Raw genomic sequence first — 27,011 nt, forward strand, 5'->3', positions numbered from 1 at the left:
TGATCACTGGAAGCAGAATTCTTTGAGCCTCCCAGCTGAATTCTCTGTTCCTGTCCTTTCCCTGGATCTCTGTTGCAGATGGAAGCTGCTGGTGCCATCCTCACCTTTAAACTCTCTTTGGAATGAAAACCGATGTTCCCACGTGATTTAAGCAGGATTTGCTCAATGTTTCTATAAATCTTTTGTGTTCCCCATGGAACAAAGGGGCCATTTTGGCACTGAGGGGGTTACATGGAAAAAAGGAGTCAGTTGTGACCCTGGGGTCCCATGGAACCAAGGGGCCATGGTGACACAGCAGGGCCACGTGGATCCAGTGGTCCATTGTGACACTGTGGATCCAAGGAGACCATGGAGACACCCCCAGAACCTCATGGAACCAAGGAGTCCATGGTGACCCAGCGGGGGTGCATGGAGCCAATGGTCCATGGTGACACTGCCCATCCAAGGAGGCCATTTGGACACTGTGGAAGCTCATGGAGCGAGGTGGCCATTGTGACACCGAAGAACTTCATGACACTGTTAGGAAAATAAGGCCTTTTTGTTCATAATATAGAGTCTCTCATATTCACAGAATAGAGTTTTAATTAGAGTTTTTACTTGTCTGAACATGTTCTCATTTTGCCAGGCATTCCAGTGACTATCTCTCAAGGACGACTTCGTTACAAACTTTTTAGGGAATTAAAACTGTTTTGAGAAAGCTGCTGCTAGGCACCCAAACACCTAAGCGAATAGATATGTGTCAAGGACAGTTCCGTTACAGACTTAGCAAAACATGTAAACGTGCCTAGAGATAACATTTCTTGTTTTTGAGGGAATTTCCAGGTCGCAGAGACAACCTTAAAGAAGACCACTGGCGCCACCAAGAGGCAGAGAACGACCACCTAACAACAGGGTGCGCCTGCGCAGAAGAGACACCAGAGCGTCACCAGAACGTCACACATCCGGAAGAGACAACCCAATAAGTGGGGGGGAAACGGGGAACTAGGCGCGGTAGTTGAAACGACTGCCGCCCAGCGCGCGCTGGTTTGCTTTCGCTTTCCGCTATTAATAAATCCTTTTAATTGGATTTGACAGCCTATTGTGCTCGTTTATAACAACACCAAATATCCATGGGGACATAGCAGGACATCATGGGAACACAGGAACCGCTGTTGGCAGTGTGGAAACTCCTGGAACCAGGGGCTGCTGTGGGACTTCAGAACCAGCACAGCTGCTGCACCTTGTCCCCTGCCCTGCACAGCTCCTTGGGAGGCACGGCAGGAGCAACACCCTGGGAGCCTCGGGAATGCCCCTCTGGCATCCATGGCACATGCTCCCAGGGGCTGGAATTCCAGTTCCCAGCCAGGAAAAGATGTTCCTGCCCTTGAAGGCAAAGCTCTTATGGAAGAGCCAAAAGCCAAGTGGAGCAAGATCTTAGAGTGACATTTCACTGCCAGACTCCCTAACTTCACCCATGGTTGTTGTAGCTCATGGATTGGGAATTAAATCAGGGCAGGGTCTTTGGTGGGAGCAGCCCTGGGTCAAAGGAGGCACTGAGAGAGAAACAGAGCAGGCAAAGGAAGGCAGGAGAGAAAGGAGGTGTTTTGGTTTGGAAAGACAGGTGTCTGCTAAGGAAGGCAGGAGCCTCCCCTGAAATGGAAAAATGTAGACTCTTTCAGAATTGTCATAAATTTGAAATTAAGGGGGGCTCTCAGATAAAAATATGGGAGCAGGAATGACTGTTTTTTATTAGGGAAGAAAATAGAACTATAAAATAAACAATGCAGTAAACTGAAATAACACTGACAGAGTCAGAATATAACCCGATACCCTTTTGGACAGGGTACTTGCCACAGTCCAATTGGAATTGTGGGTGCAGTCGTCCAGGAGTGTCAGGTGTGGTTCTGTTGGAGAAGTGATCCTGTAGGAATGGGAGTCTTCTTCTGAAGAGGAAGAGGCAGCTGTTCCTATGGGAAATCCAGTGCAGAAAAATCTGTGTTGGTGGGCCAAATCTCAAGACTAGATGCAGGTAGGAATTCTTGGCTCCTCCCTCTGGGCAGAGCATCTCACAATGGGATGTTACAGTTCTTATCAGTCATGCAGTGACATTCAATAGCCCATTATCAGCAGATGTCTCCCTTGAGGGAGGATTGATTGTGGAAAAGATAAGGAAAAGCTGCCCACTTAACACAGGACAACTGCCATACAGATGGCAAATAGAACACATCTTGCTTTTCAGTCTGGGACAGGAGGTCACAAACAAAATCAGCTGAAAAAGCGGCACTCTGAAAAGCAAACCAGAACTGACAGAAAAGGAATGGGACAGAAATCAATAATTCTGATAGTTTTACTTATTATCAAAATAAATCACACCCACCCAGCCCCGCACAATCCTGACCCCACAACCTCAAATTTGTATCTCACTTCTCCCGATCTCCTTCAAATCCCATCTCACCCCGGAGGCTGAGGAATTGAGTAATTTTGGCACTGGGCTGAGGTGGAAACCAGCCATTTTGAGGTGGGATTGAGTCATTTTGGGGTAAGATTGAGGGGTTTTGAATGGGATTGAGTCATTTTGAAGTGAAAGAGCAATACACCTTGGATTTTGGAAGATAAAGATATGGAGAATACTACCAGATATCTCCCAAGAACCAACAGATCCTCCAGTATATGTTCCCAAACAGTAAATTCCACCTCAAATACCTCTTAAATGGTGGGACTTTTGGCATCTCTGGTCAATACTCTTTTTAGTCGTTTTTCAGGTGTTTTTAAGTGATAAAGACAAATCAGAAGAAAATTAGGGCCAAACCAAAACCAGAGACCCCTTGAGCAACCCCTTGGCACTGGACAAAACAAACTCAGCAGAAATCAAATTTAACCCTCCATAAAATGCCTTGATCAAGATTTGCTCTTCCCACAAGTCACTTGTGATGGAAATGCAAACAAATCCCAAACATTAATAAACCAACAACAGAAGCAATTCTGTGGCAATTTGAAATTTCATCAGTTCCAGCACAGCTCCAAGTCAGATGCTGGCAGGTTCCAAAAAAAGAAACATGGAAATTTGGCCAAATACAGATTATTAAAAGGAAGGGAAAGGTCTGTGTAGCTGTCACAAAGGTGACAGGGACCAAGAAAATAATGATTCTCATATTTGTCAAAGCCCCAAGCCTGTGAATTCAGGAGTTATTTGGGAATTTAGCTACTTGAACTGGGCTTCTTGTAGGATTTAAATACCTTTGCGTTCCTCACCTTGGAGTGAATGATCCTTGTCAGTCTCACTGGTATCATTTATTCCCTTTCTTCCAGTGATTTCAACAAACTTTTCAGGGAAGGACAAAAAAATATTTTCTTTACAATGGCCACCCACAACAGCCATTTTCCTCGTAAGTTCTCCCAAACGTTGCTCAGAGGAAGCTGCATCCAAGTGTTCAAGAGTTCCTCCTGAAAGGGCCACATGCTCCTCAGAGGAGGGAACCAGACTGTTGTCAAAATCACCTGGGGTCAGTAAACAGTGCCCTCAACTCCCTGTGCCAAAATAATGTTGCAATCTGGTTAATAAAATTGTTAGAGAGATGCCTCTGCCCCAATTAAGGTGCTAACAACACCAAATCCAAAGTGGATTTTATTGAACTGTAAATGTGAGGTAGAGAGAGAGATGGAAAGAAGGAGAAAAGGGGGGAGAGCAAGGGAGTGACAGGGACAGAGATCTCCCCTGGGGTGGGGCAAGTGCGACATTGTCCCCTGTGTGAGTGGCCTTCCCAGGGTGGGGGTTTTACACCTGAGCCAGTTTGGGTAAGGGGGGTGGTGTTCACTCTCCACCCCGAGCAGGGATTGCCTCACTGTTTCAGGTTACAGTGTCAGATGTAACCAAAAGTGTTTTCAGTCCCCATCTCCATAAACTGTTATCAACAGGTGGGGCAGTGTTCTTTATCTCTTCCATGGCTCAGCCCTGATAACGCCCTCCAGGGGCCATCTTCTGTTAATGGGCCATTGAGTGTCACTGCAGCACTGATAAAATTACATCATCCCATTGTGGGATGCTCCGCCCAGGGGGAGGAACCAAGCATTCCCACCTGGATATAATCTCACCCTTGCAACACCACGACCACCTTGACTACTGGATTCCCAGAGGACAAGAGCTCCATAGCCACCACTGGACCTTCAGAGCAAGACCAGACCCTTCTACAGGATCACTGCTTTGACAAAATCACGTTCATCACTCCAGCAAGGCTGCAGCCACCATTTCATCAGACTGCTACCACCACCCTGAGCAACGAGGTGTCAGGTTATATCCTGACTCTGTCAGATTAAGCCAGTGTTTCTGTATCATTGCCTTGATCTTAATTTTCTAATTACATTGTCATTCTGGCTTCGACGCTCTCCCAGGTTTGCTTTGAAAGGAGTACAAAACTCAATGTGCTCATCCCTTGTTTTCCTTTCAGAACAGGATTTCCCATCTCCAAATATTTTCCAGATGGAGGAGAAGGTTGCGAGGAAGAGGAAGATGCCCTGGGACACTGAGGCAGGTGAGGAGGAAGTCAGTGCCCCTTTCCCCCTCTCTCCTGCTCCATCTCCCAGCCCAGCCTGGCCCCCGGCTGCAGGACAGCCCCTCTGCTGGTCCCCTCCTGCCAGGGACGCACTGGGGGGATCTCCTTGTCCTTCCCTCTGGCATGGAGGCAAATCCCATCCTCTCCTTGTCCTTCTTCCCCCAGAGCAGGAGCTGAGGATGGAGACCAGGAAGGACAAATCCCTGCAGCAGAACCTAATGGAAGAGGCTGTTTTGAGTGGTTCCACAGCGCAGCAATCCAACAGGGAGGAAAATCCCTGGAGATCCCACAGGAGGAAGGTCTGCAAACCCAGCCCAGGGTGCTCTGAGGAGGAAAGACCCACTCTGGGCCAGAAAGGTGGGCAGAGCTTCAGCCAGAGCTCAGAGCTGGTGGTCCCTGACAGGCTTCAGGATGGGGAAAAGCCCTCCAAGTGCTTGGAGTGTGGGAAGAGCTTCAGGCAGAGCAACAATATGAAACGACACCTGATGATCCACACTGGGGAATTGCCCGACAAGTGTGGGGAGTGTGGGAAGGGATTCAGCTGGAGCTGCCACCTTGTCAGCCGCCAACGCATCCACACTGGGGAGAGGCCCTATGAGTGTCCCGAGTGTCAGAAGAGGTTTAAGACCAGCTCCAATCTCTTCAAACACCAGAGGATTCACACCGGGGATAGGCCCTTCCACTGCCCAGACTGCAAGAAGGGCTTCAAGCAAAACTCTGACCTCATCACACACCAGCGCATCCACTCCGGGGAGAGGCCCTACATGTGCCCCACTTGTGGGAAGAGGTTTCAGAGCAGCTCAAATCTCCTCCTGCATGAGTGGATTCACACTGAGGAGAGGCGCTTACTCTGCCCCGACTGTGGCAAGGGCTTCAAGCACAAGTGCAACCTTGTCAGGCACCAGCGCATCCACACTGGGGAGAGGCCCTATAAGTGTCCCCAGTGTGGGAAGAGCTTCACCCGGAGCTCTCACTTGACCAAACACCAACAGAACCACTGGTAAGGGAAGCCCTGAAAATTCCCCAGCTGCAGGAAGAGCTTTGTGCACTGCTCCAGTTTCATCCCCCATTGGAGGACCCATGTTTGGAAGAGCCCTGGTGATCCATGTTCCCTGTGATCCATGCTGGGAAGACACCTGTCCCTTTTCCTGCCCCTGCCAATGACCTGATATGGGATTGAAGGACATGAGGGTCTGGCCATGGCCCTGTCACTACATTCACTCCCACCTCAGGTCATTGCCAGGGGCAGGAAAGGGACTCTGTCTCTCCCTGAGGAGAAGGGTGTCCTTTCCATGCAGGAGGAAATACGTGGCCAGGAAGATACAATTGATGGTGATGTAGTTTTCCCTGTAACTAGTTTTTCTTATCCCTTCTGTTGTCAATATTTTTTCTGTTTCTGTTTGTTCCTTATTTTGTTGCTGTTCCCAGTAAATTGTTCTTATCCCAGCTAGGGATCTTTCCCTTTTTTCCCTCAATGGAAGGTGAGAGGGCAACGAGTGCCAGCGGGGTTTTAGTGGGAGCAGGAAATTGAGAAATGCCATTCCTGAGCCCCGGCCTGTGGAAACCGAGCATCCCAGCTGGTGCCAGCCCTGGTGGCCATGGCAGCAGCCTTGGGAGCGGGTCCCTGGCTGGGGCTGAGGGAATCTCTTCACTCTGGTGCCCAGGGACAGGAGTGGAGGGAGCAGCAGCAGCTGAGTCAGGGCAGGCTTAGGTTGGATCTCAGGAAAAGGTTTTTGCCCAGAGGCTGCTGGGGCACTGCCCAGGCTCCCCAGGGAAGGGTCCCAGCTCCAGGGCTCTCTGAGCTCCAGCAGCGTTTGGACAGCGCTGCCAGGCCCAGGCTGGCAGTGTTGGGGTGTCCTGTGCAGGGCCAGCAGTTGGACTCGAGGATCCTGATGGGTCCCTCCCAGCTCAGCCAATTCTGTGGTTCTGGGATCCCATGAGCCTGGGGATGGGAGTGCCAATGGTTGCCATGGCAACGGGCTCCAGGCCTGAGCTGGTGTCATGGCAACCACCCCTGGCATGGGGTCTCCATGGAGCTGCCCAGGGACTGACCATAGCAACAGGGGCTGGGGATGGTTGCCATGGAAACTGACCATAGCAACAGGGGCTGGGGTGGTTGCTATGGAAACCGACCATAGCAACAGGGTTTCCTGGTGATGGTTGCCTCCTTAGAATGCGATTTGTCACAGGCCCTCAGAGGGGTTCCATGGGGACTTTCCAAGAGTCTCCAGTCTGTTCAAGAGCTGGAATGTCACACACAGAGACAGGGCCTCCATGGAGCCCTCCCAAGGGTTTCTGGGGATGGCAAGAGCCGTGTGGTCAGAGGCAGTCACAGCCATTCCATGGTGACATCCCAGGGCACCTTGGGCTGCAAAGGCGCCGATCTGTCACTATCACTCACGGGGGCTCCACAGTGACATCCCAGGAGTCCCCAGGCTGCCAAAGAGCCGGGATGTCACACACATTCCTGCCATGGGCAGAATGGGAGCTTCAGGCAAAAGCTTTATTTCTTTATTGGCGAAACTCCTGCTGATTCATGAGATGGAGACACCCAGCAGCCACCATGGGTTCTAAAAGCCCTGCAGAGCCTCCAGACTTCTAAAATTCCTTTTAAGAGAGGAGACTGGGAGTGACTGGATCCAATCCCGGCCCGAGAATTTTTCAAAGGTTTATCTATAAATGATTGGACAGGTAGAATTGAACAATTTGTCAATGCAATTTTTCATACAGGATTAATGATGGAATACCAGATATATTTATATAAATACAATCTGATCATTATAAGACAGTAAGCTCTTAACCAGAGTTATTTACTCCACAGTCCAGATGCTACAAGACCTATAGGATATTCTGCTTTAGGAAGCAATTTTGAAGTCAAGAGGGTCTTGCTGGAGTGGTTTGAGCCCATTGAAGGCAGAGCCTCCTGCTCCAGCAGGAACTGCCTTTCCTGTGCCAGGAGCAGGGCAGGTCCCACTGCAGGAACAGCCCCAGGCCAGCCCCAGCACAGGGAAGGCCTCGGGCACAAGGGCAGAGTGCCGTGCTGGGAGCTGTGCCAGGGACAGCCCGAGGCACCAAAGGCACCTTGGCAGCAGCAGCTGCTTGCAGGGCATGGCCAGAAGCCTCCCTTGCAATCCGGCCTGGTGGCCAGCGCTGCAGAGCTGCTGCCTCAGGGCTCATTTCTGGCTGGGCTCTGAAAAGCCACTTCTGCTCCAGGACCCTGGCTGGGAAGCCATTGGCCCAGCACCTTGGGGACAAGATATTAACAACAAAACTCTTCATGCCAGCAGAGACAAGGCAGGGGCAGAGGAAAGGGGAGAGCCAGGCCCAGGTGACAGGGCTGCCATGGTGATGGCTGTGAGGTCACTGCCCTGCAGCAGCCTGGCTGCCCTCAGCAGACATTCTGGTCAGAAGAGTTGTGAGGGCACCCAGGACATCCGAGAACCCACACAACAGGAATTCCATCCTTGGGGAGGGGAGGGGATTTCACTGGGTCAGGTTGCTGATTTTTGAGCATTCCTGGGATGGGAAATCCACTTCTCTGGAAAAAGAGTTGCTGTTTTGTTCCACTCTCATCACTGTAAAATATTTCCTCCTAACACATTTTAATCCCCTCTCATTCAGTTTAAAGATATTGACCATTGTTCTGTCACTGCTAGACTTGGGAGAAAATAACTTTGATAACTATTTTTCCATTTTCACAGATCTTGGGGAGGACCCAAAAATCTCCCAAGATGGGGTTTGAAGGCTTCATCACATAACCAGCAGGTATAGGCTGCAGGCTCTGGGCTCAGTTATGTGCAGACTGAGGACAGAACAAGAGTAGCCTGAGAGGGATTGAAGGGTGGTTCCACAGATGCTGGAGTTTTATTTCATTGTGTAAAACAGCCAGAGAAAGAAATAATGGCACCAAAGTTGCAGAGTGCCCCTGCCCAATGAGGTGGGAATTTTACCCAGACACAGCATCTGGCGAGAGGGTGACTTAAAGAAGATTCCACCCCTCCACGCTGTGGGGTGTGCCCCTGAAAGCCTGGGAAAGACACTCCACCCTATCTGATCAAATGAGGAATGGCCCCAGAATGTTCTTCTTTTTCTGTACCCTTATTGGCTTAAATTGTGCTGCAATATCCCCACTGTAGTTTTTTCCATTTATTGTCCTCCTTGATCCAGCCCTTTGCAGTTTCCTGCTCCTCTTAATATTGGACCTTGATCCTAAACTCAACCCCTACCCTGTAATATAAAAGTCTTGACCCTACCACCTTGATTCTTGTGTTGGTCCCTGGGAAAGTGAAGAATCCTCGGTTTTCTAAACCAAGACCTGTCCTGTTGCCTTCCTTTCCCTGTTGGTCATTGGTGTCTGCCTGAGGTCTGAGACTCTGGGGCCTGGGGCAGCACCCTTTGCAGCGGCGGAACACAACAGTGCTTTCCTCCCTATGGAAAAAAGAACTGTCCTTATCTATGCAGAAATTGCGGGAATTGGGCTTCCAACTCCCAAATTCCCTATATCCAAGGGTTGCTTTCAGACAAAAGCTACCAGGAAAGAGAGGTCTGGCTGCCCTTGGCCCCTGGTGGCTGCCTTTCATCTGCCCCTCTAACGCTGGTATTCCGTGCTTTCCTTCCTTTGGAAAGAACCATCCTCCAACAAGTGTCCATGTCTAAAATTGGGATTCCACCTCTAAAATTCCCTATATCCAAGGGTTGCTCCCAGCCAAAATCTGCCAGTACCATCAAGTCTATCTGGCCTTGGCCTCTGGTGGCTTCCCCTGCCACACTGCGGCTCGGTTTCTTCCTTCCCATGGAGATCACTGTGACACTGTGGGCACCTCATGGAACCAAAGGGATCATTGTGGCACCACTGGAGCCCATGGAACCAAGGGGCCATGGTGACACCACGGGGCTTCATGGACCCAGAGACCATTATGACTCTGTGGGGCCTGATGGAACCATGGAGACCATTCCAACCCTTCAGGGCCTCATGTAACCAAGGGGGCATTGTGACACCTCAGGGCTACCTGGAAGCAAGGGACCCCATGGAAGCGAGGGAACATGGACCAGGTCTGGCTGGCTTGGCTCGCCAGGGGCCACCTGACAGGTCTGGCTGATGTTGGAATGCCAAGGGCTGCTTCTCATCAGCTCCTGGAGCAAAGGGGCTATGTGCTTTCCTTGCTATAGAAAAGAACTGTCTGTGTTCAGATGCCCATTGCCAAAGCTGGTATTCTCCCTAAACAATTTCCTGTATGCAGGAGTATGTCTTAGGAAAAAGACAGCCAGCTCTGGCTGGCCTTCCACTGTGGCGGTCACCTTTCATCTGCCCCTGAAAACCTGGGGCTCTGTTCCTTCATTCCTGTGGAAAAGAAATGGTCTTCTTGTCCATGGTCCATGGCCAAAATTAGAATGTGGCCTCCTAAAGTCCGTATATCCAAGGATTGCTCCCAGACAAAAGTAGCCAGGACAGACAGGATGGGTTAGCCCCATCCTCTGGTAATTTTCATAGACCATGAGCTTAATATTTTTTATTAGAAAACACCTTGGAGAGGGCCCAGGGATCTCCCAATGAGAGGTTTTGGGGGCTTGGGCACATGACCACTACATATGGACAAGTTAGAGATGAGAAAGCCTGGCTGGGTCTCTCTCCCTTCTGGCCCCACAGAGGTGCCGAGGCCGGCCCAGCCCCATCTCGGCCGTGGGGCCGGGCGGCTCCTGCCGTGGGGCCGGGCCGCTTCCCAGGGAGCCGCCAGGCGCCATCGGCTGCCGGGCAGGGCAGGGGAGGTCGCGGGGCCGTGGCCGGGCCGTGGCTGCGGGTGCTGACATCTGGCCCTGCCGAGCCCTGCCCCGCCGCCAGCCCGGGCCCGGCCAGGATCCGCCGGGCCCCAGGAGCAGCCCCGGGCCGGGCCGGCTCGGCCAAGGCTCTGCCGCCCTTGGGCTTCGCCCGCAGCCGGCGGGCAGGGCAGGAGAAGCCATCGGCCCCGGCCGTGCTGCTGCTGGGCTCTGGCCTGGCTGCTGAGATCCTGGCCCTGCCCCAGCGCGGCCCAGCCTGACACAGCCCCAGCGCAGCCGCTGCAGAAACCTCCATGGCAAAACAGCTCCGGCTGCAAGCACCGAGCCCGGCCGGGCTCACGGAACCATCTGCAGCCCCGGGAGATATTGACTCTGCCAGTGCTGCCATCCTCCCTCCTGTGAGAGAAAAGGACACAGGGCAGGCACACAGAGGAGCAACATGGACACACCGAGGGCAGGGAAGAGGAAGTTGAGTCCCAGATGGGAGGGATGAGGAGATGCCTTGATCTTGGGGCTGGAATCCTCTGCTAAAGCTATGGAGAAGGATGTCATTGATACATCAGACTCTCTTTTTCCCTATAACATTGAAAAGTATGGGAAGATAACTTGTTTCACCAAAGGCCTCCATGCTAAAGTAAGCAAATGTTGGAGTAGTTGTGATCCCATGAGAAGTTTGAACAGAGAACGAGCAGAGTGATGAGACCCTGTGCCCTCAGGGAGAGAAGAAGACATCTGTTCACACACATGAAGATGATTCCAGAAAGAGATGAAGAGAACCAGCTCATCTTGAAAACAATACCTCATAAGTTGACACAGGCTATAAACATAACACTGGGAAAAGCTGTGAAAAAATGGAAGGGACTTCACGATTGCAGATTTTTCCAGGTAGCTGCTATATGTGGAAATGAAAAGTCATGAGCTAACTGTTTTCTTGTGGAGAAGTTTCCATAACATTAATAGAGGAACAATTCTCCCCAAGTAATGTGAATAAAGTCTATTCTAGAAGTGGAAAAAGGACAAAAAATTTTACGTTTTGTCTCTTTACAGTGTCAGGTTGTATAGAGAGAGGAAGTGTTCTGAAATTTTTGTTCTGATTCTTATTACTCCTTCTTTTAGTTACTGTTTATTAACAGTCTGTTTCTTTAAACCCCTTTGAAGTTCTGAGCCTACTTTGCCTTTCTCCTAATCCTACCTCACAGCAGGAAATGAGTAACTATATTCTAGTGAGTGCCCTGGTAATTAGCCAACACTGAACCTACCACACTAATTAATGCATTGGCCAAGAAATCTCAAATTGGTGAACCAAAACCACTACAGAAACTTCCTGATGAACTGCACGAGAGCAGAGGGATATCAAGGCAGAGCCATGGTTTGTCAGGACTTGCTTGATCCTAATGAGCCCTGTGGTGCATTTGGAGCTGAGCCCTGGAACCTCAGGGCCTGAGAGAAGATTGCACAAACTTTTCTTGGAGTCAAAGTCAGAAGAAGACCCAAAGTTTCTCGAAGCATTAATGGGTCCCCTGAGGTCCATCCCCAACACAGGCTTCTCATGGACTCCTTGGAGGAGAGAACTGGAGGCCAGGATTGCTCAAAAAAAATCTGAGAGACTCAGAATGGCACAAAAATTTCTCAGTGTAGAAAGGAAAATCCAAAGTACGATACAAAAGTTGAGTATTTAGAAGTATTAATGAGCTCCACTGAGTGTAAGTACAAAGCTCTCAAGGGACTCATTAAAGCAGAAAATTGTGGCCATGATTGCACAGACCTCTCACAGAGTTGGTATCAAAAGGGAAACACTAAGTACCTTAAAAGAACTGAAGTACCTTGAAGCATTAATGAGCCCCACTGAATGTTGTTAATTACAAAGCCTCTCCAGGGACTAATTACAGCAGATAATTGGAGGTCATGATTGCAGAAAGCTCTGAGAGACTCCAAGGCCAAAGCAAAAGCCAAAGTCCTTTAAAAAACCTGCAGTCCCTGGCAGCATGAAGGAGCCCCCAGGGCCATTCCTGACCAAGGCTCCCCAGGGATTCCTTCCAGCAGATCCTTGAAGCCACTGGGATGTGGGAATGGGGGGATGCTAAAGGCAGGACCAGGGGCTGACAGTGCCCAGGCTGGCTGGGGCTGTGCCAGGAGGCCCCAGGGCCTCAGGACAAGGTGTCTCCTCACAGCCCTTGGTGGCACAGACCCTGCTGTGCCCCAGGGCACCAAGACTTGGCTTCTCTTTGTCCCCACCTGGCATCAGTGCCTCCAGTTCTCTGCTCTGCCTGGGGCCTGGGGACACTTTCTCAGTCGTGTCCCTCAGTGGGACCCATTAAAAGTCCAAGAAACTTTGGAGTTGGATTCTGACTTGGAGTTCTGCAGAGGTCTCTGCAGCTCCCTCTCAGGGCCTGATGTTCAGGGCCTGAGCACAAAGCCCCAGAGGGTCATTAAAGTCCTTGTGCTGTGTCTGTGCTGCTGAGCTGGGCCGGGCTCCTGGCACAGAGGGTGATCCTGGTAACCAAGCAGAGCTTCAAAAGCACATTTCTCTTGCTGAGCAGCTCTTCTCCCAGCCCAGCAGGCTGGGGCACTGCCTGCAGCCAGCCCGGGCACAGCACAGAGGCACAGAGAGCTTCAATCAGTCAAGGCTGGGAAGGGGCTGAGAAGTGCCTGGGGCAGAATCACTGCCAGCCCTTGGCACAGGAACCTCTGGCTGCAGGACAATGCAGCTGCAGCTCCTGGAGAGATCTCCTAAAGCTGGAACATGCCAATGCCCACAGACCCTGTGAGTGCATTCTCTGCTCATCTCCTGTGCAGAGCAGCCAGGGGTGCCCAGGGCTGTCCTGCAGAGCAGGGTCCTGCAGCCCAGGGCGCTGTGCTGGGCCAGGGACTCTGCTGCCTGCCAGGGACAGCTCTCAGCTGGCCCTGGAGCTGCTCCCAGCGCTGGCCAGGAGCTGTGGGGGGAAGGAGCCACCCTGAGCAGGGCAGGTGCTGCTGCTGAGAGGGGCTGGCTGGGGCAGGGCTGCTCCCAGCTCCAGACCAGCCTGGGCACAGCTCCGGAGGACACTTCCCAAAGAAGGTAAGCCTGGGATTGCTGTAAAGATCAGGAGCTTTCCTGAGAGTGTTTTCAATTTCCTGCTTGGAGAAGGATGGGAAAGATGAGGTTGCTGACAGAAAATTTTTGCTATTTATACATTTTTCATATAGCCATACCTCTGTAAAGAACTATTATATACTTATAAAATTATAATCCTTGCTTTACTCTATTAAACTCTTAATTAACTCTATTAAATTATTATTATATAGTTCTATCACTATAATCCTTAATTAACTCTACTACATTTTTTTATCTTTCTCTTAGATTTTATAACAATAAGTTGACTGTCTAAATATATTCCTGAAATACTGTATAGTCTTATTATCAGGAAGCGGACCTGGAAGAAGAACATTTTGCATTTTGAACGGAATGTGAGCAGTCTTAACAAAAATTGGGGCAAAGAAGCCCTTGGATTTATACCACAATGGGTTGACCTATTGATGGGCTACTGGGGTAACAGAATCTTCTATTGGATGCCCCTCTTAAGTATCCTAATTAATTAACCTTAATAAATTGTGGAAATCAGGGGCTGGGTGTGCCCCATCCCCACTGGGAGACCTGGAAGCTTACAATAAATGTCTGGTTTTTACCTTACTGTTCTAACACTGTTGCAAAGAGGTTTTTTTTTTCTGTTTTAATTACAGACACAGGTGGATGAGAGAAGCAGAGCAGGAATTGTAATCCCAGAATGAAAGAATATTCTGAGTTTAAAGAGAAACACAGGATCATCAAAGGAATGTTTGAACATTTACCAAGACTCCAGAACTGCGATTTTGGCTGGTCAGTCTCAAGGCACCTCTCAGGAGGGGATGTCCTGGCCCAGGCAGATGCTCAGGGAAGCAGAGGGGGCTGAACAGAGCAGTGCTGGGGGAACAAACCCATCCAGACCCTCACCTTCCCTCAGCCACAGGGAATCCTTTGCCTCTCTCATTTCTCAGTGGCAAACACTGAGTGCAGCAGGAATGCTGGGGAGTTCTGACCTCAGAGAGCCAGCAATGATGTGTGGGTAGGAAAATAATTCCTAAAATCAGTTCCTACCATTCTTTACACCTGGAAGTGCAGATGATACCAATCCTTTCTTCAGTAGGAATGATTCCCCTGAAAAATCCTGAATATCCAACCTTGTCCCTCTGCCACATGGCCACAAACCGAGGGCAGCACGGCAGGGATGGCTCCTTGAGATCCCCCACACATAGCTGGGTGAAGGTTTTCCCAGAGCAGGAACCAGGGCCATTCCCTGCAGCGGGACAGTCTGCAGGGAATGGCCCAGGTTTGGCTCCAAGCAGCCTCTCCTGACTTGTCCCTGTCCTTTCTCCATGAACAGGTGTCCATGTGCAGCCACAGCAAATGTCCAACAGCAGCTCCATCAGCCACTTCCTCCTGCTGGCACTGGCAGACACGCGGCAGCTGCAGCTCCTGCACTTCTGCCTCTTCCTGGGCATCTCCCTGGCTGCCCTCCTGGGCAACGGCCTCATCATCAGCGCCGTAGCCTGCGGCCACCACCTGCACACGCCCATGTTCTTCTTCCTGCTCAACCTGGCCCTCAGCGACCTGGGCTCCATCTGCACCACTGTCCCCAAAGTCATGCACAATTCCCTCTGGGACACCAGGAACATCTCCTACACAGGATGTGCTGCACCGCTCTTTTTCTTTATGTTCTTCATTGGATCAGAGTATTTCCTCCTGACCATCATGTGCTATGACCGCTACGTGTCCATCTGCAAACCCCTGCACTACGGGACCCTCCTGGGCAGCAGAGCTTGTGCCCACATGGCAGCAGCTGCCTGGGCCAGTGCCTTTCTCAATGCTCTCATGCACACAGCCAATACATTTTCCCTGCCCCTGTGCCATGGCAATGCCCTGGGCCAGTTCTTCTGTGAAATCCCCCAGATCCTCAAGCTCTCCTGCTCCAAATCACACATCAGGGAGATTGGGCTCATTGCTGTTAGTGCCTGTTTAGGATTCGGATGTTTTGTGTTCATTGTTTTCTCCTATGTGCAGATCTTGAGGGCTGTGCTGAGGATCCCTTCTGAGCAGGGACGGCACAAAGCCTTTTCCACCTGCCTCCCTCACCTGGCCATGGTCTCTCTGTTTGTCAGCACTCTAATATTTGCTCACCTGAAGCCCCCTTACATCTCCTCCCCATCCATGGATCTGGCCCTCTCAGTTCTGTACTCAGTGGTGCCTCCAGCCCTGAACCCCCTCATCTACAGCCTGAGGAACCAGGAGCTCAAGGCTGCAGTGTGGAAACTGATGACTGGATGCTTTCAGGAACATTAAACTGCTGCCCAATTTCTACAAATCAATTGTAATAAAAATAATCTGTGATACTTCCTGTTAGTTTGGTTCTGAATTGTTTTTTGTTTGTTTTTGTCTTGGTTTGACAAGACAGGAGTCTGTGAAAAAGGGCAAAGCCTCCTGTGCAATGGAGAAGGTAAACCCCCCTCCCTCCGAATTACCAGGATTTTTAAATTAAAAGGCTCTCAGGCAAAGATATGGGAATGGGAGTAACAATTCTTTACTAGGAGAAAACTAGATAACAATTTAAAAAGGCAAATGCAATCGGTACAAACAAAACTAGTGGAAAAAAAGTCCACAACCTGAGGATTCGGGGTGTTGGTAGCAGTCCGGTTGAAATGATAGCTGCTCCTCTTGCAGTGGCTGATGAATTGCAGCTGAAGTGGTGATCTTTAGAAAAGTATAGTTTTCTCTGAAGATCTGGTGGCAGTTGGGCCGGTCTTCCTCTGCGCCGGGGCTGCCTCTGAGCTCCGTTGCCGCTGCCTCACCGCGCTCCGGCCGCTTCTCTGGGAATCCCGCCAAAGGAGCTGGCTCTCCGCGAAATCCCGCAAAGAGAGAGAGAGCTGCTTCTCTGGGAGTCCCGTAAAGAGAGAGAGAGAGCTGCTTCTCTGGGAAATGCCGCAAAAAGAGAGCTGCTCTGTCCCCCAAAAGATACCCCTTTTATCCAATAAAAGAGTGCTTGGCTTCCCCCTCTGGGTGGAGCATCTCAGAATGGGATGGTGTTACGTTACCAGCCCTGCATTGAATCAGTCAATGGTGTATAAACAAACCATTACCTCTACCGGGCAAACCATTGCCTTTGGGAGAGATAACAAACCTGCCCCAACCTTCAACAGATGGCAAATAGAATACAAGCTTATCTTACAAACCAGGACAGTTTTGGTTTTTTCATATTTCCACAATAAATATAATTGTTCGTGCCATTTCTAATTTTTGGTGGTTCTAAATGTACTACATGATGTCCCGGCAAATTTTTCTGCAGAGATGCCCTTTTGTTGCCTTCTCTGGAGCTGCAGCAGCAATGTCTGTGTGCAGAGCTGGGGCAGATCAGGGCTGGCACAGCAGCTGTGCCCAGGAGCAGCAGCACTTGGTGCTGCCAGTGCTGCTCCCGTGGCCCTGCCCCGCTGCCCTGGTGGCCCTGGTGTTGCTGCAGGGCCTGAGTGCTCTCGGGGCCGGGCACAGTCCTGGGGGTGGCAGTGCTGGGGCTGCAGCAGGGACAGGCCATGGGCACTGCTGGGGCAGTGCTGACGCCTCAGGGCAGGGCCTGGGGGCTCCAGGCTCCTTGCCCAGGCTCTCTCAAGAACACGGCCAGGCCAATGCTCAGCACAGAAAACCCCCGTGAGCAGCCCCAGGCTGGCCGTGGGCAGGCTGGGGGCAAACAGCACGGCTGGTGCTCTGCAAGGGACCTGGGGGAGACGGGAAGGAGCAGCAGAGCAGGGGCTGATCCATCCCCAGTGCGCTGCACAGCCCAGGGCAGCATCCCAGAGCGTCCTCATGGAGCTGCCAACAACATCCCCCTCTGCAGCCCTGGCCTCTCCCCCAGCTCACAGAGGTGCCGCATCCTTGCAGGCACAGACACGGCAGCACTGGCTCAGCAGCCCCTGTTTGCATTGCACACAGCAGGCGGGAGCACCCCCATGCTGGTGCTGTGGGGACATGGACCTGAGGCAGCACAAATGCCATCAGCCCCTGGGGCCAGGAAGGGCTGGGGGACGCCAGGGAAACCACTCAGCTTTGTCCTGGCCTCTGCAGTCAGCCACAAAGTTTGTTCCCATCAGCTGGGAGTCTCCTGTCCCACTGCAGACGCTGCTGCTCAGAGCCAGGGCTGCCTGGCAGCCACCCCCAAACTGCCCTGAGCATTTCCTTGGCTTCACCTTTGCTTTCTTTACTCTTCCCTGGTCCAGATTCCTTCCTCTTGCGCACCCCTGTTCCCTCCCCTGCACACAGCCCATCCCTGTTTGCCCTTTCCTCTCTGGCCCCACTCTCCATTGCAGTTCCTGACTTGGCACCATGGGAACATCCCTTGGGGAGCAGGATCATTCCACAAGTGCTGCAGGAATTGTCTGCAGGCTCCTGCAGTGCCTGGCGCTGCTCCCTTGCCAGAGGCACCCCAGGCCAGGGGGGCACATCTGGGCTGCTGTGTCTGGCTGTGGGGCTCCCTGTTCTGGGCAGTGAGGAGGAGCTGCAGAGGCTCTGCAGGACTGACAGGATGGGCTTTGGGGCTGTGAGGAGAAGCTAAGGGACCTGGGCTGCTGGAGCTTCTGAAGAGGAGGCCCAGGGCTCCTCCTGCAACTGCTCCAAGGGTGGTTTCAGAGAATCCCAGAACCAGCAAGGTTGGAAAAGACCCTGGATATCATCAAGTCCAACGTGTGCCCTGACACCACCATTTCTTCCCTGAGCCTCCTCTTCTCCAATATCAACAAACCCAGCTCCCTCAGCCGCTCCTCACAGGACTTGTGCTCCAGACCCCTCACCAGCCTTGTTGCCCTTCTCTGGACATGCTCCATCCTCTTCATGTCCTTCCTTAATTGGGGGCCCAGAACTGGACACAGCACTCAAGGTGCTGCCTAACCAGTGCCCAGCACAGGGGAAGAATCACTGCCCTGCTCCTGCTGGCCACACCATTCCTGATCCAGGCCAGGAGCCATTGGCCTTCTTGGCCACCTGGGCACTCTGCTGGCTCATGTCCAGCCTGCTGTCCATCAGTCCCTGCAGGTCCCTTTCTGCCTGGCTGCTGTCCAGCCACTCTGTCCCCAGCCTGTAGCGCTGCAGGGGTTGTTGTGGCCAAAGTGCAGGACCCAGCACTGGGACTTGTTAAACCTCACCTTGTTGGATTTGGGCCCTGGATCCAGCCTGTCCAGGGCCATGTGCAGAGCCCTCCTACCCTCCAGCAGATCAACACTCCCAGACAACCTCGTATCACCAGGGTTCCATGAGGCCCCAGAGTGTCCCAGTGGTCTCCATGATTCCATGAGGCCTCCCAGTGTCACAATGTCCCTTTGGTTCCATGGGATCCCTTGGTGTCACAAAGTCCCTTGGATCCTTGGGCCCTGCAGTGTCACAATGTCACCGTGGTCCCCAAGGCCCTGCAGTGTCACAGTGGATTCTTGGTTCCATGAGGTCTGGCAGGGCAGCAATGCTCTCCTTGGTCCCACAGTGTCACAATGGCCTCTTGGTCCCAAGGGCCACCACAGTGTCAAACATGTTTCCTTCATTCCGTGAGTTCCTGAGGGGCAGCAGTGGCCCCTCAGTTCCATGGGGCTCTGCAGTGTCACAATGGCCCCATCATGACACGAGGTCCTGCTCTGTCACAAAGCTCTGCATGGTTCCACAAGGGCCTGCAAGGTCACAGTGGCCTCTTGGTTCCATGAGGCCTCAGAGTGCCCTGTTGATTCCCTTGGTGCTGCAGTGTCCTGGATTCCGACACTTCCTAAATTGGGGACCCCAGAACTGGACCCAGCACTCGAGGTGCTGCCCAACCAGTGCCCAGCACAGGTGAAACATGGATGAAAAATAAAAACCCCACAATTCCAATAAAGATTTGTAGGGAATGGTATGTTTATTTGCAGCGCTGGACACATGTAGGGACTCATCGCCCTTCAATGGACATGCACACCCCTAAGAAGTCCCAAAACTTTTTTATTGCCCTTAATTAATTTCCATAGGCATAGAATTTCACAATAGGTTCATGCATATTCATTCTGATGATTTCATGTTACACTTAGAGCTAGTTACACTTGTTTTTGTCAGAAAGTACAGAAAGAACTCCTGGGTCACTCTGCGTGGTCTGTTTAAAGGCCCGAGGAGTCTTTCTTATCTCTTTTTAGCGTGGAAATTGCATTCTTTCTCTTTAGCTGGGGCAACTTTGCTAGTGCTGCAGTTACCAGACTAAACATCATATTTCACTCATGTTAGCAAGCTCAAAGGAGCACATTTCACCTAAATCCAAATGGATTTCTACCCTGTTAAATTTTCACTCTGTCTCGCAGGGGAAGAATCACTGCCCTGGTCCTTCTGGCCACAACATTGCTGATCCATAGGAACGCCAGGGGTTGGATGAGGGAAATGGTGGGGGGTGGGTAGGGACAAAGTGTTATTGATTGTCAGCCATGAAGGATCATGATTTTCATATGTATTCAGATTGTATAACAAGGTGCTGGGGGTCAATATCAATTGGATATTGCTGATATCAAGATATAAGTAAAAAAAGTTAAAAGGACAAAACAATTATCTCTGCATTGTTTTCAATATAGTCTATCCACTTTGAAGACACTTCTGAAATCTGGTCCTGTCCTGACTGGGCCAAGGGCTACAGCATGAGCGATCTCCTGCTTGATCTGGGTGAAAGCTTGTTGCTGCTCAGGGCCCCAGTGGAAATTGTTTTTTTTTTTGCGGGCGACCAGGTAGGGAAGGCTCAAAATCTGGCCGTACTTGAGAATGGGCATTCTCCAAAAACCTATGGCACCTAGGAAAGCTTGTGTTTCCTTCTTGGTGCTGGGTAGACATCACGGTGATCTTATTGATGACCTCAGTTGGAATCTGACTCTGTCCATCTTGCCACTTTACCCAAGGAATTGGATCTCTCAGGCAGGTCCCTTGACTTTGCTCTTCTTGATGGCAAAGCTTCCAGCAGAATTTGGACAATCCTCTCTTCTTTCTCAAACACTTCCATTGCCGTGTTCCCCCACACAATGATGCCGTTGATGTATTGCAAGTGTTCTGGAGCCTCACCCTTTTCCAGTGCAGCCTGGATCAGTCCATGGCAGATGGTGGGGCTGTGTTTCCACCCCTGGGGCAGTCAGTTCCAGGAGTACTGCACACCCATCCAGGTGAAAGCAAACTGAGGCCTGCAATCTGCTGCCAGAGGAATGGAGAAAAACGCGTTAGCAATGTCAGCAGGGGCGTACCACTTTGCTGCCTTGCACTCTAGCTTGTGCTGGAGTTCCAGCATGTCCAGCACAGTAGCGCTCAGCAGTGGAGTCACTTCATTCAAGCCACAATAGTCTACAGTCAATCTCCATTCTCCATCAGACATGTGCACAGGCCAGATGGGGCTGTGGAAGGGTGAGTGGGCCTTACTGACCACCCCTTGGCTCTCCAGCTCACGGATCATTCTGTGGATGGGGATCACAACATCCCGATTCGTTCAATACTGCTGGCCCTGCACTGTCGAGGTGGCAATTGGCACTCGTTGCTCTTCCACCCTCAGGAGTCCTACTGGAGATAGGTTCTCTGACAGTCCAGGCAAGGTGTTCAACTGCTTAATGTCCTCTGCCTCTGCAGCAGCTATGCCAAAAACCCGCCTGAGTCCCTTTGGGTCTCTGTAACATCCGTTCTGGAGGAAGTCTATGCCCAGAACACACGGGGCCTCTGGGCCGGTCACAATGGATGTTTCTGCTGCTCCTTCCCAGCCAGGCTCATCTTGGCTCCCAACAGGGTCAATTGCTGCGATTCCCCCGTCACCCTGGCAATGGAAACAGGTTCTGTCCCCATATGCCCCGATGGCATTGGGGTACAGTGTGCACCAGTATCAGCTAAGGCTTTATATTTTTGTGGCTCTGATGTGCCAGGCCATCGGATCCACACTGACCAAAATATCCAGTTTTCCCGTGCCTCTCCCTGGATAGAGGCAGGGCCCCTCTAGCCCTGGATAAAATTTTTTTCCTAGGCATACATGGTAGAGGTACTTTAAAGGTGATCTGACAAATCATACTCGGAAGCACGGTCATGGGAGGTTGAGGCTGCCTTCACTTCACTGGAATTCCCTCGGTCAGTGCTTCCCTCCTTGAGCTGACACACCCACGCTGCCAGGACAGAAATGGGTTTCCCATCCCACCTTCCCATGTCTTCCCCATGGTCACACAGAAAGAACCCCAGGCCAGCCCGTGGGGTGTACCCTCTCTCTCTGGCTGGGGAACGTTGGGCTCTGACTTTGGGGCCTGTGACTCACACTGGGGCAATGTGGGAACTGTTCCTCCTCACCTCCTCCCTCATCTCCCTCATCTCCTCTTTGAGTTCCTTGCCCACAGCAGAGCCATGAGCCTGCACTGGGCCATGGATCATACTCTCACAATTTCTCAGCTGCTGGCAGCAGAGCCCACTGTCTCTCGGCTGTTATTGGCATTAATCGTGGCAGTGAAGGTGGTGTACTGAGATGGCCCCAGCCTTGCCAGACTCCACAGCATTTGCCCTGTGCCCCTGACCTTGTTGGGATCATTATCATGCTGTCCATCCCTCCCAAAGAGTACCTCCAATGCTGCCACTTCCCTCAGCTGTTGGATCCCTTCCTCAAGGGTTTTCCAGCATGTTCTATGCTGGTGCTCCTGCATTCTCTCCCTGTGGACAAACCTCTCTCTGACACTCATTAAAATCCACTCCCAGAGGGAAAGGGACCCTGGCTCCCTTACAAAAATCTGATTCATACCTGAGCCTTGGGTCATGGGTCCCAAATTCCTTGCCTCACCACCATCTAGCTGGACACCTGTACCCATGAGGTCTCAGTCTTGAAGCAGTCAGGTTGTATAAGCCTCACGTCTCCGTCGTTCAATGTCATTGTTACAGAGACTTTTGTACGTCAGGGACTCGTGATGATCACAACCTCTGGCTCCCCTGTGGGTTGTGAGGGCCTTCCCTTATCTGGGTGCTCTGATTCCATCTTAGACCTCCTTGTTTCTACAGGGGCGACTGCTGCTGGCTGTGGCTGCCTTTGTGGTTCAGCTGAACCTGGACAGTTGTAACATCTGTGGGTTCCACTGCTGCCCCATCAGACTCTCCTTTTTCGAGGCAGGGGGAGGGCTTCTCACCAGCTGGGGAATGCACTCCTTCAGAATCTCCTGCATCTCCCTCAGCAGACCCCCACCCAGTCTGGGTGGTTCATATCTGGGGTGGCTGTGGGGCAGGGTCAGGCTCTGGGGCAGCAGCATCCCTGGTCTCTGGGGCCGTGTCAGGTTCTGGGCTGGGTGTCAGGGTGGTTATCCAGGTTAATCTTCCCTTGTCTCTCAGTGCCAAATAGAACAGGGCTAACAGCAACACAGCCCCTGTATGATATCATTGGTATTTGGAGTGGATCTGAGCCCTTCACAAACTGGTGGGGCAGACCCAAAGAGATGGTTAAAGGCTTGGGATAAAATTTCCCCTGGTGTAATTTCCTCACAGTAGGTGCCATTATTAAAGTAACCCCAAAAACACACAGTCAGTGTGTGATAGCTGTGAATCCATGTGCCTGCTTCCCAGAGGAAGTTAAAGATCCATGAATTCTTCCCCTTATTCACCCATAAAACAAACCGGAGAACAGCCACAGTAGCCTTGGCTGTAGGAGCCATGTTTAGATCAGGGCCTGCAAATGGAGAAATGCAGCCACGGTTCCGTGTCACCCAAACCAGGGCAGGCTGGAGCACAGGGTGCCGCTGAACGAGGTTTCTGTAGCAGCACACAGAAATTGGATTACTCAAGAACTGTTATTCCCTTTTTTGTTCCTGTGCCCTCAAGCCGCACGTTGGGTGCCAAAATCTGTCTTGGTTTGCAAAGACAGGAGTCTGCTAAGGAAGGCAGGAGCCTCCCCTGAAATGGGAAAAAAAATGTAGATCCCCTCCCTCTGAATTGCTAAAAATTTGAAGTTAAGGGGGACTCTCAGGCAAAAATTTGGGAGCAGGAAAAACAGTTCTTTATTAGGGAAGAAAATAAAAAGATAAAATAAACAATGCAGTGAACCAACCTCTAACAGATGGCAATTGAATACATCTTGCCTTGCAATCTAGGACAACAACTTATTCAGCATGAATCACATCCATTTACCACATGCCCCTTACCCACAGATATTGCCCACCTGGGGCTGCCATCCCCAAACATTTTTAAAAAATCATGCATTTTTTTCATAATTAATATTTAGTTAAATTTTAATTAAATTATTTAAAATAATTGATTTTTGCTTAATAACAATTAAAATTTTATTTTGCTTATGCAAAAAAAATATTCAATACTTTATTATTTCATTTTAATGCTTGTATAAAAAAAATCTCTATATGTTTTTTGCAACCAAAAACTTATTGGTCATTGGTTCTAAGTAAGACAATTCCCTTCATTAATTCATTGACCACTACTGGCTATTGATTTTGCCCTCTTTATTCTAATTTTTGTTTATTATTTTTGTCATCATTTTTACCATTTTCATAGGCAGGGTAAAAGCGGCCACTTTGGGGCCCACGGAGACATTTCTGGGCACATTTGGGGCAGTTTTGTGTCTGGGGAGGGAATTCAGAGAGAACTTGAGGGTCTGGGGGCCCCTGGGGGATCCGGGCGGGCGCTTGGAGGGGCACTCAGGGATCCTGAGGGGCAGTTCGGGGTCCGGGGGAGCACTCGGGGGTCCGGGGCCCTGGAGGTCAGCGAGGGGAATTTGGGGCCCTTCGGGGTCCGGGGAGCACTCGGGGGAGCTTGGGGAGATTTAACCGGGTTCCTCAGGGCGCAGGGCGCGGCAGGAATTTTAGGCGCGGAACTGTGTTCTGAGGGGCTCTGGGGCCGCGGGGGATGAGAGGAGAGGAATTCCCAGAAGTGGCTGTACCGGGCACCTGTGGGGCTGGGAGCACTCAGGGGATCCGAGGACGCTTTTGGGGGGTCCCGAATGGGCGCTGAGGGCACTTGGGGGTCCCGGAGGGTCTGGGGGGCACTTATGGGAGAGATGGGGGCGGTACCGGGATTCTGTGGAGCGCGGGGCATGACGGACGTTGTAGTCCCGGCTTTAAGGGGGCTCTATGGGGCCGCGGGGCATGATGGGAGTTGTAGGCAAAAGAAAAGATGGCGCTGACTCCAGGCACCGCCTCCAAAGCCATGATCCGTGGCGCTGATTGGTTGGAGGCAGTGATGATGGGCGGGAGTCTCCGCCAATGGGAGGCGGCAGGGGCGGGAACTGCCCGCTCCTAGTACAGTCCCAGTGCCCCTCCAGTCCCTCCCAGTACAGCCCAGTTCATCCCCAGTACAACCCAGTACAGCCCCAGTGCCCCTCCAGGCCCTCCCAGTACAGCCCACTCCCTCCCAATACACCTGAGTTCATTCCCAGACCCTCCCAGTTCCTCCCAATGTCATCCACAATATGCCCCAGTGTTGCCCAGTCTTCCCCACAATGTCCCTAGTTTGTCCCAGTATCCCCCAGTTTCACTCCCAGTATGTCCCAGTGTACCCCCATAGTCCATCCCAGCCCACCCAGATTCCCCCTCAGTGTTCCTCATGTTCCCAGGCTGTCCCAGACCCCAACAGTTTCACTCCCAGTATGTCCGAGTGTACCCCACAGCATTCCCAGTGTTCCCCAGTATGTCCCAGTCCTCCCCAGTGTTTCCAAGGACAGTTTAATTTCTCAGGGCTGCCGTGGCAGCCAAACCCAGCAGTGGGGTCAGTGCAGTGCCCATGGCCACAGCCCCTTGCAGTGCCCAGTGCAGCTGGGGTTGATGATCCACCCTCACAGCTGGCCCAAGCCCGGTCTGGATGGTTTTGGTGGCACCTTGGGCTGGCACACACCTGAGGAGGGTGTCTGTTTTCATGGGGAAACTCAGGGGTTTTAGATTACTCCAAACATAGAAAAAGGGAAAGCCCCTCTTAGGCTGGGTGCAGCCAGCTCTGCAGGCACAGCAGGTCCCAGGTGAGTGAGGACAGACAGGATGGGCTGGGGCAATGTGGAGCAAGGTTGTCCACGCTGGGCCAGAGCTCAGGGCACAGCTTCTCTGAGCAGGCCAGAGCTCCTGTGGGGAGACCCTGGCTCAATATCAATCACAGAATGCTGCAATCGCCTCTGATCTAAAGAGAAATGTAATAAAATACACCCTTTAAAACGGGAATGTGCATTTCTTACAAGCACTTTGAAATCTTTCTGCACAACTGGAATAGGAGAACTTTATTGACCTTCTCAGGGCTTTGGTGTTGTTTGCATCAGACTCAGTCCCTGAGAGTGTCTTCAAAAAACTTCTCAAGAACTCAAAGTTAAATTAAAACTCCAAAGTTTCTTGAAGTTTTAATGGGTCCCACTGAGGGACAGGACTGAGAAAGTGTCCCCAGGTTACAGTCAGTGCAGAACACTGGAGTCAGTGATGACAGCTGGGGACAAGCAAGGGGAAGGTGTCTCTGGTGCTGAGCAAACCTGGATGTGTTTCAGGAATACAAAGGGCCCAGGCCTGAGCCCCAGCCCCTGGCAAGGCAGATCCTGTCCCTCCCTCATTGCTCAGGGCTCTTCCCGGGATGGGCACTGGCATGTGGGGATGTGCAGTGCCAAGGGCAGGACCATGGGGCGGCCCCTGCCAGGCTGCTGAGCAGGGACAAGGAGGCACTGAGGCCCCAGGGCTGCAAGGATCACTTGTCCCCTCGTGGCCTCAGGCCCAGGGCCAGCAGCCATGGCCAAAGGGCTGCACAGGTTGGCTCTGTCAGGGCCTTGCAGCTGCTGCACATCCCTGAGCCCTCTGCAGCCCAGGCTGTCCCACGGTGTCCCTGCCCTGCGCCTCTGTCCCTGCAGGCTGTTGTCACCCCCGGCTGCCCCACCTCGCTGGCCCTTCCTTTGCTGGCAGCTCTGCCTCCTGCTGCCCCTGCCTGGCCACACAAAGCCTTGGCCTTGATACCCAAAGGGTTAATTCCATTTTTACCGTGCCTGGGAACTTTTAACACAGGAACAAGGCGTGCAGGAGCTGCTTTTCCAGCAAGGACAGTTGGAAGTGTAGAAGACATCTGGCTCAAGAATGCAGTGATAGAAAAAGCAAGGACTGAACCTGGGAACTTGGGGTGGGTTTTATGGCAATGGGTAAATTGTAATACACATTTAGTGACTGTGTATAAGCAACACACTGGTAGAGTTACATGTCCACATAAAGGTTAGGAGTTATCCCTCACTAGACCCAAGGCCTGAATAAATGATCCCCTCTTAAATAGCAAATTAGTGTTAAGGAGTCTTGTTCTGATATTTCAGAGATTTGGTGGCCTGGGGCCTCACAGAACCCAGGAGTCAGCTGTGACTTTGTGCAAACTCCTGGAACAAAGGGTCCATGGTGACACAGCAGAACCCCATGGAACCCAAATCCATTTTGGCACACTGGGGCCACATTGAACCAATGGTCCATTGTGACACCACGGATCCAAGGAGACCATTGTGACCCTGAGAAACCTCTTGGAACCAAGGGGCCATCCTGACACAGCAAGGCCTCATGGAACCACAGGTCCATTGTGACACTGCAAGGTCACACGGAACCAAGGTGGCCATGGAACCAAGGTTCTGCCATGGAACCTCATGGAACAACGGGACCATGGTGACACTGTGGAACCAGGGAGACTGTTTTTGGCAGTAGGAAAGCTCATGGAACCCC

General features: G+C 51.7%; 2 protein-coding genes across 2 annotated transcripts in view; one reads left to right on the forward strand and one right to left on the reverse strand.

Moving 5' to 3' along the window:
• LOC144246561 (uncharacterized) overlaps nucleotides 1-27,011 on the reverse strand; it is a 1,050,450-nt gene that overhangs the window by 843,597 nt on the left and 179,842 nt on the right. The window lies entirely within an intron of this gene.
• LOC144246369 (olfactory receptor 14J1-like) lies at nucleotides 14,657-15,660 on the forward strand. Its single transcript, XM_077783755.1, has one exon. It carries the CDS (start codon nucleotides 14,728-14,730, stop codon nucleotides 15,658-15,660), a length of 933 nt encoding a protein of 310 aa, XP_077639881.1. The 5' UTR covers nucleotides 14,657-14,727.

The sequence above is a fragment of the Lonchura striata genome, chromosome 6 (assembly GCF_046129695.1).
Source record: "Lonchura striata isolate bLonStr1 chromosome 6, bLonStr1.mat, whole genome shotgun sequence".
In the NCBI taxonomy this organism is placed as follows: domain Eukaryota; kingdom Metazoa; phylum Chordata; class Aves; order Passeriformes; family Estrildidae; genus Lonchura; species Lonchura striata.